Raw genomic sequence first — 12,738 nt, 5'->3', positions numbered from 1 at the left:
ATTAAGAAAAATGGGTTAAATGGCAACATGAACCTTGAGCTATAGGTCCAAGAGCTATTTAAACTCTACACTCATTTTTTATACATTTTGATCCCTAAACAATCATATTTAGAGCAATTTCCCCTACCATCAATGTAGAGCAAACATCCATTAGTTTTCAAGTGGCTTATATGTGTATTCTCCTCTTCCACTCTCTCGCTCTCTCTTTATATCTGTTTCTCACTCCATTCAAGCAGTGGCGGGTATCTGCCAAATCATTCTTGAAAATGGCAAACCAAACGATTCTTATTTGATGATTCTGATCCTAACCTAGACAACGATAGAGACAAGCACATGAGACCACTTGGCCTTCGTTTGCTTCATATGTGCACCTTCATTTTAATTCATTTAGTTTGAAAAAGCTTGTTATTACTCTCTCACTCTGATAATTAGTTCCACATGCTTGACAGGATAATTGGAGAAATGGATATAGTGAAGAACATGTAGAACCTTTTCTTTGCTTTAAAACATTTGTTTAAACAAGTTGTAAGTCATTAATTATATATTCATCTTCTTTATAAGACTTCTCGAGAGTTATCAATATGGGATATTAGCTAATGCCCAGCAAGAGGCTTTCTCTGCTAATATTCACTGGAACACAGATTCTGGACAATGATGGGAACCCTATCCAAGTCAAGCTTCTTGAGAAGAATGATGACCGATTAGTTCAAACCTGTCTCCCCTAACTTGTCAAGCTAGAGCCAATGGTTCACAATAGAGACAAGGATACGTGGATCATCGATGAGTTCAATAGACATATAGAACTCTTGTCCATTATTTTTCAAGCAGTGGGGGTGTTAGCTAACATTCATTGTAGATCCCACCGTCACGAGAACACTACAGGTATTACAACTTTATTTTTTCCATATTATGCAATGTAGTACTTGGAAAAGCAACAAGTGATGAGAGAGAGAGGGAGAGGGAGAGGGAGAGGAGAGGTTAGATGAGGAGAGTACACATTTGGGGCCTAGTGCCCCGCTGCATATGTTTGCTCTACATTGACAGTAGGGGGAAATTGTTCTAAATATGATTGTTAGAGGTCCAAATGCACCAACAACAAGTTTAGAGTTCAAATCGCTCTTGAGCTTATAGTTCAAGGTCTATATTACCATTTAACTAAAAAAAATATAATAATCTCATGACAGAATCTTGTACTTGACTATCACATTTTGCAAGAAGTCCACACATTGAATGAAACCCTTCAAGATGATCTTTTCTCCACCACAAAATCTCCTTCTCTTCCACCCTAATATATTGATTATGCAGAATGAATCTGCAAAGAAAAACAATTTAGCCTCCTTAGAAATCTATCTTCTTCAACTGTTAATAATCTGCACAGAAAGATTCTGGTTTTCTAAAATGAAAGAATTAATATTTTCTTAAATGTTATGCAAAAATTAATTATTGAAGAGCATCTAGTTAAGAATACGTCTTGGGAGTGGAGATTACGTTGGGCTGATATTGTGCTGAGGTGAATGCTTTTGATTTGATTGACTCGTCTTTCTAACTTTATCTTCATATCTTTTTTTTTTTGCCTGATTTATCTTCACATTTTTGGGGTCTACAAAATTAGAATTAATATAGTCACCTTGGATTCAATTAACAATGATTGAAAAGTGTCCATTAATGTCCAAAATTCTGAGTTTATTGCCTACGATAATGCTAATTTGGTTGTGAAATAAGGAATTTCATCATCTTCTTCAATTCCAGTGACTCAACATTATCTTTTGTTAATATACTAATGAATAACTATTTGACGGTCATAGCAAACACTACCAAATAAACCGCCACCTTAATCCATCCTCACCTTATTTATCTTAAAAAAATGTTCAAATTTTTGCATCAAATTTCCAGCTTACACACACACACACACACACACACACAAACACGTACATACATATATCTCATCCAAATGTATCTCACGCACGCACAGATATATGTATGCATGTATGCACACGTATATTAGGACGAAATATCTGAAACAAGAGCATTAGACAAACTCCAATGTAAGCCAAATTCAATTACCAATAGTGAATCGGTAGAGGCCATAGAATCTCTAGGAATTTTTTTTTTTTTTTTTGTGTTAACATCGATCAATTGTCCAAATGTATATGCATGCCACCTAATTAAGTCCAAAACTCCTGGTGAATAACTTGTAAATTTTCTATGTTTTAATTACCAAGTACTACAATAACCTTACAAAGAAATGCAAATAGAGCCAACTAAAATTATCTGAGTGGTAAGGCTTTTTATTACTTAAACAAATTATTGGGAGTTCTAATTTCTGTCCTCATATATGTAGTAATTTAGTTAGAAAAGGTATATCATTTGCCTTCCATACTTTGGGAAAGATAATCTCTACTGCCAAAGGAATCTATATTCCTTGTGCTATCAAAAAAAAAAATGAAATGCAAATAAGTTTTTATATATAATTGATATATCAAGTTATTCAGTTAAGTTGTATTTTATTTCCTTTACATATATAAAGATTGTGAAGAAGAGATAAGTTTAATTTATCAAAACGTGATAACAATAATATTAATAAAAAAAAGGAAAAAAAACTTCAAGTAGGACAAAAAATAAAAAATTAATATTTTTCTTGAAAATAAAAATGTATTATTATTATGCCTAACACTAACAATAGGGGGTATTAAGTCTCACCTATTTAACCGGGGGAAAAAGCACACTGAAAAACAAACTGTTATTGATAATCAGAGATGCAAGCATACATAGAGGCTTTAGAGTTATTCGAAATCAAGAAATCAGAAACTAATCAATACAAGTACAAACATAATCACATTAAACAAATTAACCCTCAAACCACTTGAAGAATCATCATGTTATTTTGAGCTCCAACAGCACATGATGAGTATCACAAATTCCTAGCTAGTGCTGTAATGTTTTAGTTAATAAAAGTTCGAACTGACGAAATCCCAAGAAAGAATTTTGTGAAGCTCAACCAAGTGGCCAGTGGCGCCAGAGAAGCCAACCCTAACCCATTCAGGCAGAAGAGTCCTGAGATCAACCACAAACATGAGGCTAGTACTACTGCTAGTCCTATTCACTTTGCTTTCCGTAGGGTACCTCACATAAACATTTAAACTTTTCACGTCTGGGTCATAGCTTATAGTGGCAATTCCCGTTAACCCTTTCTCAGCATTCCAGGATACTGTTTTCACAGAGGCAATGGAGTTCACATCGATTCCTATATGACCAGATGATGTTGGGTCCCAAGGATTCCCGAAAGTGTCAAATTCAACAGCAACAATTCTGTTAGCGTAGGAATTCAAAGCAGTGGGTTCACTGAATAGTCCGAGAAATCCACCACTGGAGTTTGAAGGGATGTGAGAATTGAAGGGGGCAATGAAGAAGGAGATTCCATCTCCGAAGAGACTGGGATAAGAAGAAGAAGAAGGTGAGAGCATGAAGGAGAAGGAAGTGGTGAAGGCGGCGAGCTTGCCGGTTTTGGCGTCCCAGAGGTGAACCGGTGCTGAATATGAAGCTCGGCCGGCACTGTTGGGCTGTGGGACGCCATTGATTGTCTTGGTGAGCTGGAGGAAGCCCTGAGATGCAAAGGCATCACCCTGGAAGCTGATGGCATTGTTATAAGAATCGAAAGTTGGGAAGTCGAAGGAAAGTGAGTTCACATTGTGAGACAGAAGAAGGGAAATGAGGACGGTGAGACTGAGAGAGATGGTGTTGAAGATCACTGCCGCCATGATTATTGTGTTGAGAGAGGTGGGTTCGAAGGGCATAGAATGGAGCTATATATAGGTACAAAACATATACGGTGGTTTTAGCCAGCCAATTTATGCTAAAATAAGATCAAATCATAGCGAGAAGCCAAATGGTTTTGAACTTGGGAAGGGTGATCAAAACAATGAATTAGCTCTGACTTTTCATGCAGAAACCTTTTTAAATTTTGATTATATGCGGCAGGATTAATTAAATGTTTCTTATCCCCAACTTGCTTGGCCTTGGACATGCGATACAATGCAAACGCATGAAGTTAAAAGCTACAAGTTAATTAGTCCGGATTGGCTTTGATTTATATATAGTGATATAACTAGCATACAAATGCATGCCACCCACCTAATCTAGACGTATCAAACATAGAAAATAGGGAAAATGGCAATTAAGGACCCATAGGACCATTAATTACAATAAGGGGCACTCAGGTTATTAAAATCCCAATAATAAATCATGATTCTTACTTAAAATTTAAAATATATATGAGTTTACCAAATTACTCTCACTTGAAAAATAAGAAAAAGACACTATTAAAATTACTATGATGGATTGGGATATTGTTAATCTTATTTAGGAAAGTTAGAATCTACACTTGAGAATAAGTTGTTTCCTATTATGAAGCTTAAATTTACTTGCAAAACTTTCAAAAGGCGCTAATAAATATATGATAGTTACTTGAAAATGCATCAAAGTGACTTCTAAATATGAAGCTAATTACTTGTGAATTTGTATACTTATCAATAAACTTAAAAAATCAAGAAAATATAATACTGTAATTATTATCAATTGAAAAAACTAAGATCCCAAGGGACTATTAGAATTATTATTATGGGTTAGAACAACTATTAATCTCATTTCCAAATATGGATCTTGGTTTTGCCAATTAAAATAATCCTAACCCATAATAATAATTTCAACACTTGAGGGCAATTTTTTAAATTCATATATGTTTTTAATTTCTAATAAGGACCATGGTTCATTATTATCAATTGAAAAAACTAGGATCCCAAGTGTTATGAGTTGAGACTACTAGAATTACCATTATGGGTTAGAACTATTATTGATTTCATTTTCAAATGTGAATCCTGATTTTCTTAGTTGAAATAATCTCAACCCATAATAATAATTTCGGTACTTGAAGGTAATTTTATAAATTCATATATGTTTTTAATTTCAAGTAAAGGCCATGATTCATTACTGAGATTTTAATAATTCAAAGTTTTAAATTGTAATTAATAGTCTTATGGGGCCCTTAATTATCACTTTTCTTATAAAATATCTGGTATTGTCACTAATTAACAGTCCCCCTTTAAAAATATATACAATACTTTGCATACTATTTTATAAAATTAGTAAAAATTCAAATTCTTTTAACACGTGGATATCTAACTTAGTCATATTTGAGTATTGTTGGATCCAATTGGAGGTAGTTTTTCCAAAATTGTTTTCTAAATCCACAGAGTTAAATCTAAAATCTCACAAAACTTAAAATTCTTATTAAGTATGGAAATTAAAGAGAATCACAATTGCATGCAGAAATTAGAATTACGACCAATTGAAGTGACTACTTCATGAAGAAAATAATTGAAATGTTTACTAATAACGAATCAAACAATATGTAATTAAGGTTGACCGTGTTGAAGAAAACTAATATTTTCCAACATATCATATTTTTATTAAAAAAACTCAAAATCAAAGATACGTCATATAACTTATTTTTATATACACCACAAATTAAAATGCGGGTATATTAAAAAGGATACGTAAAAAAAAAATCCTTTTGAAATTGGCTTCTGCTAAGAAAATAATTAAGATATCTGTAAGACGTAATTATACATCACTTTCCAACGCCAATTCAGAATATAGATGTAAAATGACTAGCCAGCCAGGAGAGCCATATCAATTCCGATGGTTTAAATTTTGAGTAAAATAGAATGAATTTCCTTTCATTTTACAAAAATTATACAGTCCTCCCTTATATTTTCAAAACGTACACTTTAATTCAATCTTTAACCCCGTTAAGAATATTCTGTTAAAGATTCAATTGTCTAACCTCACTCTCCCAATTTAAAAAAAAAAAACTTTAAATAATTAAGATTTTCAATATTTAAATAAATAATTTAAAAATTTTATATGAAAATTAATGAAATTAAAAAATTAATTATATTGAGGTTATTATAAATATTATTTTAACCAATTTATGTATTTATTTTTTTAAAATTTCAAAATAAATACATTTACATAATAAAACATTTAAAATATAAATGAAAAGTAAAAAAAAATTATCCAGTAATTTTTTTGGGTAATTTGAATTATTTTTATATAATATATATTTAAAGGGAGATATTTTGGTCAAACTTATGTCATTTAACGGTCAATTAATGGTTGAATAGATAGAAATAAAATATTAAAAATAAAGGTATGTTTTTATTTTGTAACTATCCATATCATGGGAAGTTCAAAAATAAAAAAGGAGTACATGTAATTGAGGTAAAATAGAAAAGATTTCAGAATATTTTACTCTTAAAATTTTAAAATTTAAGCGCTAAAGCACATCTATCAAATACAAAATTGGATAAAAAGGCACCATTTGATAATTATATCGCTTTGAATATTGTTATAGGTAATTCTTCTTCTTTTAACACAAAGGTTTAATTAAAAGACAGTGATATTTAAGAACTCTCAAAACAGTTAAAGATGGTCAAATTTTGAACTTTTAAAAGGATCATAATTCTTAACAGGAATTAAAAAAATAAATTAATTTTTTAATACTTATCTTTTATATTTTTAATATTCATTATTTAATTTTTAATAATTTTAGTATTTATGTTCATCCACTGTAATTAATATTTTCATAACGATATTAAATATCATTTTATCATGCTTGAACCTCTTCTAAAAATATTCCCTCTAATTTTATTTATAAGATAGAAAGGAAAATTTTTTTGGTCTTATCTATAAGTCATCTTATTAAATTTTCATCACAAATTTCTCCATTTACTCCCTATTGAATCTTGAAAAAGAAAAATATGTTATTAAAGTATATATATATATATATATTTAATAAAAATAAATTTATAAAATTAGTAAATTTATAAAAAGGCTTAATGAATTTTAAAGGTTTTTAATTCTGATAAAATATATTAAAAATAATTTATAAATAGAATTAGAAGAGCAAACTTTTTCTAACCCTTCATAAATTGTGCTGAAAAAGGTCTGAGCATGGCTAAGACATAAACAAAATCAAATTCCATTCTCAACGATAATCAATAATTAAAGAATACACACAAAAGGCATTATTTAGACCTCGCATATTACTTAAACTAATGAATTAATAATCTCCAAACAGTTCAACACGACTTTATTTTATTTTGACCACCCAACTAAAAATCTCCGGCTCCTTATATTGAGAGAGCCAATAATGCCAATACGCATCAATAAAAGTCTGAACTGATGAAATCCCAAGCAAGAATTTGGTGAAGCTCAACCACCTCTCCGGTGGCGCCGGAGAACCCGACTCTAACCCATTCCGGCATAACAGTCCTCAGATCAATGTTAACTGAGAGTCTACTTTCACTCCGTTTCACTTTGCTTTCAGGGTACCTCACATAAACACTTAAGATCTTCTCAGATGGATCATAGCTTATGGTAGCGATTCCCGTTAACCCTTTCTCAACATTCCAAGAAACTGTTTTCACCGATGCAATGGAGTTTACATCGACTCCTACATGAGCAGATTTTGGGTCCCAAGGATTACCGAAAGTGTCAAACTCGACGGCAACAATTCTGTTAGCGTAAGAATTCAAAGCAGTGGGTTCACTAAAGAGTCCGAGGAATCCCCCGGTTGAGTTTGAAGGTATGCCAGAACTGAAGGGAGCAATGAAGAAGGAGATTCCATCTCCGAAGAGACTGGAATAAGAAGAAGAAGAAGGTGAGACGATGAAGGAGAAGGAGGTGGTGAAGGCGGCGAGCTTGCCGGTTTTGGCGTCCCAGAGGCGAACCGGAGCTGAATAGGAGGCTTGGCCGGCACTGTTGGGTTGTGGGACGCCATGGATGGTCTTGGTGAGTTGGAGGTGGCCGTGAGATGCGAAGGCATCGCCTTGGAAGGTTATGACATTGTGATCATAAGAGTGGAAAGAGCGGAATCTGAAGGAAAGTGAGTTCACATGGTGAGGAGACAGAACGAGGAAGGAAACGAGAAGGACAGTGAGAGCAGAGAAGGAGTTGGAGATGGCCATTGTTGTGTTATGATTGAGAGGTGTGCAGAAGAACGGTGAGGTGTGGGAGGTATATATAGACAGAGTTTGGCCAGCCATGAAGATTAATATCAGTTCATGCGTAGAAGCCAAATGGTGGGTTCGGTTCGGATTCCGTAAGAGTGATCAAAACAATGAAAATCTGACTTCTCATTCGGCAAAATGCTTGTCAATATACGCTAATTTAGTCCGTCCCTCGGCCGGAGCTTTACATTGTGACACCTGATGTGGCACTGTCCACTGGCTTATTACGAGCAGTTGAGCACGTCAAATAAATAATTAAATATACATTCCTATAAATTTATTTGTAACAGAATTACAAATTTCCGAGGTTAACAACCTTCGAATTCTTATTTTGCATATGGTGAAATTATATTGTACGCCATTCACACACACTATTGTACGCCGTCAACAAATATCGTGAAATTATATCATCATTTAGAAAATAATATGATCCCGTTTTCTTCTAACACCACAATATATTTATTTTGCAAGGAAAATAGTGAGGAATTTATTTAAAAATTTTTAAAAATAATAAATTAATTTATTTGTTAACAAACTTAAAAAAATATAATCAAAATTACATTTTTAAAATAAAATTCAATAATTGGTATATTTACCTAATACTCTCTCCAGTATCCTAATAAGACATGAGAAAAAATATTTACATTGTCCAAATTATAAGTCACTTATCTAAATGTCTGAAGCAATACTTTTTTTGTTCCAATAATGCCTTCAATAACTACGCACTCTGCTATTAATTTTATATTTTGAAATAAGAGATATTGTTCAACTTTATTAAAGATTATTAATTTATGTTTATAAAAAATATTATTAATTTAATAGCATCATTTTAATCATTAAATGGGGGCACTTTTGAAAAAACAATATTAATTTGTGACAATTTTAATTAATTGAACTATTTTTCTTAATCTTAATGAAGTACGTAATGGTGATCAATATTTAAGATTGAAGGGAGTATTAAGTTAAGAGAAATCAATTTAAAAATTTATATAAAATGAAAATACATTATAAAAAGTTTTCATGATACTAATAAAATTAATTTATTAGCTAATGTTCATAAAAATTTATAATAATATATACCAAAGCCTCTATCTTGACCTAGTCTATGAGACCAACCAGTATGCCGATCCGAGTTTACCAAACTGCTGGTTTAACACCTCTACTTGAGCGGGTCACATATATTTTGAGTCTACCTAGTCGTGAAATTAAACATTGCTACTTTGATGTAGCAAGGGGAACCGATGAAATTCATTGCAGAAAAATTAAATAAGTGGATTCAAAAAGAAACACAATTGAAAATTAATTAAAAGAAATGAATAGCGAAGAGGAAATAATAAAATAAAAGATGACCCACAAATTGAAAGTCAGGGAACCCTCTGGGGCAAACAAAATTCATAGATAACAACGAGCGAAATTTTTTATTATAAATAAAGTTTTCTTAAAAAAGTTAAAAATTGCTAACTCGGCTAATAACCAACATCTCCTAAAAATCTCAATCATGAATGTTACAAATTTCATGACAAAATTAAATAGTATTGACTCATAACTGGGTCAGCAAGAATAGTGATGAACAAATATAATATAATGATGAGTTATAAGCATTTGAGGCGCAACAACAAGGTAAGCAGATATTAGAAACTAAGCTGAAGCACATAATAGATCGAAGGGATCTAGAGTTGAGTGAATATAAGAGGAAATTCCACAGTAAAAAACTAATCCTGGTTGAAACTAAGTAATTTGAGATTGAATTTGAGATTTACAATAACTTTGATTTGAGCAACAAATTAATATTATACATCTTTTTGTCGTCTTTCATTGATTAAATTGATCCGACATTATCCAATCAATTCTCCTCCTTCAAAGTGGTTTTCCTCAAGGATGATTTAAATGACCAAAAAAGAATGTCATTTGCTTCAACCAAATCACCAGTTGAACCGGAGAAACCAACCATGACCCATTCCGGCACAACACTTCTCAAGTCAACTACGTGACTGAGGCAAACATCAGCATCAGCATTATCATTACCAGGATAACTCACCATCACCAACAATTCTTTCTCTCCAGAATCATATCTTACTCGAGCCCTCACAATTGCCCTGTGTGGCTCAAAGTAAGTGATTGGCCACCCCACTGTTGTCTCCGACCTAACAGAGTTCACGTTGATTCCTACATGAGGGAACTCAGAAAACGGATTCGGATCCCATTCGTTTGCGAAGCTATCAAACTCCACAGCCACAACTTGGGGTTCAGAATGAGAAGAAGCATTAATGTTATCTTCCATAGCAGTTTCTGGGATATAAAGCCCGAGGAGCCCACCCGTAGAGTTGTTGGGGATGGCAGAGTCGAGTGGAGCCATGAAGAATGCAAACCCATCTCCGTGAAGCACTGAATCGCTTCGGTTCACGGAGAAGCAGAAGATGGTGGTGAAGTCCGCGAGATCACCGGTGGCGGCATCCCAGATATGCACCGGTTGGGAATAGACGGCGCGGCCGGCTCTGTGGGGGAGTGGGTTGCCATGTTCGTCTCTTCTTGTGAGGTGTAAAGTGTCGCCAGAAGACGTCGCGTCACCGGAAAAGCCTATGTCTTGGAGGTTAATGAGACTGGAAGGGTATATGAAGGAAGCTGAATCTGACTGTGCATTGGTGATCACAGGAAAGCGGAAAACGATGAAGATGGCGAGCAGAGTAAATAAAGGATTTCGGGTTGAGAGGACGTTCATGGTTGTCATACTAGTTGAACACAGAAGAGACTGGAAGCATTTGACATAAACAGGGTAGGTTCAGCAGGACCCAAGAATAGACAGAATAGAGAATAAATTGATTAAACAAGGCTGAAGACTCTATATAATTCACGTAATTGGAAGCGGGAATCTAGTTAATTATGGCTCAGATTACTCAATTTTATCTATTGAATAATTTAAATCCAGTATCAGCCTTCTCCCTAAATTATAAGATATTTTTGTACAAAATCTCTTGTTCCAAATAAAAATAAATTTTTTTAAAATACCATTCATTTAATATATATTAAGAAGAGAGGGATGATGAGAGAAAGGAGTAAAAAGAGAGAAAGGGTTACATTAGAATAAATCTATTTAATAAAATATTAATCTTCTCACATTTTAAAAGTGTCTTATAATTTAAAATAAATGAAATATTTTGTAATATAAGGCATCATTTTTTTTATTTTTTATTTTCACAAATTAAATTAAAGTTGATTTGATTGCCATTGATTTAAATTTATAATTTATGTTGGACTTGGATTAATGGGAATTTGAATTTGAATTTAAATTTGGGTCAAATATATAATTTGAATACATGAAAAATCTATGAACTTAGATTTGATTCAAATTCAAATATATTTTTATTATAAATTATTTATAATTTTAAATTTTCTATACAAATAATTTTAATTTCTCTACCCTACTTATTTGAAATTCTACCCCTCTCTAAGTCCTAACTCTCTTGTTCTTTTCAAAAAATTCATCAATGTTATCAGTGCTATTATTATTTATTTTCTCATCTCTTATTCTCATTTCTCATCACTCATTGGAAAGTAGAAATAAATCCGTTATTCTTAATCTTCTGTTCTTGTTTTAAATCTCATTTTCCTTTAAATTTTTTTACACAACTCAAATAAAATAATTTTAAATGTCAGATTCAAAAAAAATTCAAATCCAAATGCCACGTTGGAATTTTTAATTTCCTATTCTATTTAAGTTAGTCACATTTTTATCATGCATCACATTAATTTTCTATTATTGTAAATTGATTTTGCATTATTTTATTGTTATACATAAAAGAAGTTGAATTTGAACAATGACATAAAAATTAATTTACTCCCAACATTAATTACTTCCTTTTCTATCTTCCTTGAGCTTGATCCATCCATTTTCAGTTTCACAAAGTTCTTATTAAAAAGATTAAAGTATATATTTAGTCATTTAATTTTATATAAGATTTTATTTTGGTCACTTAATTTTATAAAGTGTTCTTCCAATCCTATAATCCTAATACATGTTAAATTTATCAACAAAAAATTTATACAATAAATTTTTAAATATTGACATAATAAATTTAATGTTTTAAAAATAACAATGATTAACACATAATAATTATTTAAAATTAAAAGTGTTCAGTTAAAGGATTAAAAGACTAAACTGAAACTTTACATAAAGTTAAACAATTAAAAGTATACTTTAATCCATTAAAAAATAGAAGTTATTGAGGACAAATATGATTGTAACGTCGTAGGAAATGATCGATGGGATATTACGAAAATTTAGCAAAATCCGCCGACAAACTCCATCATTTGTTGAAAACTTCGTATTTGCGTGCTTAATCATCTCAAGTTGGAGACAGACACAGCATATGATTTTGGCGGGGAGTTTCAATTGGGTTTACTAAAAATGGGCCTGATATTTAACACAATGACAAAAATGGGCTTGCATCACCAAGATTTTGTTGGCTTCATCCCTTGAGTAAAGGAAAATTTTTCAAAATTCAATTTCTGAAGATATGTATAGAGAGTATATCTTAAAAAAGGACAATCCTTAAATAGGATTCAGATTCTTCGAAATATAAGTTTCATGGCTGCCACTTGAAAAAAAGGAAAATTGTAGTAAAAAAAATTCTTAGACCACAAAAATTATGTACTAATAGGTCTCTTGAAT

At 32.0% G+C, this 12,738-nt stretch overlaps 3 protein-coding genes across 3 annotated transcripts; all 3 read right to left on the bottom strand.

Annotated features, from left to right (window-relative positions):
* Window positions 1-2,945: 2,945 nt before the first annotated feature.
* Window positions 2,946-3,758, bottom strand: LOC129322097 (lectin 7-like). The gene has a single exon (XM_054968146.1). It carries the CDS (start codon window positions 3,756-3,758, stop codon window positions 2,946-2,948), a length of 813 nt encoding a protein of 270 aa, XP_054824121.1.
* A 3,465-nt stretch (window positions 3,759-7,223) lies between these two features.
* LOC129322093 (lectin 7-like) lies at window positions 7,224-8,027 on the bottom strand. Its single transcript, XM_054968137.1, has one exon. The coding sequence runs from the start codon at window positions 8,025-8,027 to the stop codon at window positions 7,224-7,226; it is 804 nt and encodes a 267-aa protein (XP_054824112.1).
* Window positions 8,028-9,912: 1,885 nt separating this feature from the next.
* Window positions 9,913-10,788, bottom strand: LOC129322092 (lectin 5-like). The gene has a single exon (XM_054968136.1). It carries the CDS (start codon window positions 10,786-10,788, stop codon window positions 9,913-9,915), a length of 876 nt encoding a protein of 291 aa, XP_054824111.1.
* Between the last annotated feature and the right edge of the window lie 1,950 nt (window positions 10,789-12,738).

This window comes from Prosopis cineraria, unplaced genomic scaffold (genome assembly GCF_029017545.1).
Source record: "Prosopis cineraria cultivar Desert tree isolate PC_DT_omini unplaced genomic scaffold, ASM2901754v1 PC10, whole genome shotgun sequence".
NCBI classification, from domain to species: domain Eukaryota; kingdom Viridiplantae; phylum Streptophyta; class Magnoliopsida; order Fabales; family Fabaceae; genus Prosopis; species Prosopis cineraria.
This window is presented reverse-complemented; position numbering and strand designations above follow the sequence as displayed.

Coding starts and splice junctions, on each gene's coding strand:
- LOC129322092 (XM_054968136.1), bottom strand. CDS start 10,788: ATGAACGTCCTCTCAACCCGAAATCCTTTATTTACTCTGCTCGCCATC.
- LOC129322097 (XM_054968146.1), bottom strand. CDS start 3,758: ATGGCGGCAGTGATCTTCAACACCATCTCTCTCAGTCTCACCGTCCTC.
- LOC129322093 (XM_054968137.1), bottom strand. CDS start 8,027: ATGGCCATCTCCAACTCCTTCTCTGCTCTCACTGTCCTTCTCGTTTCC.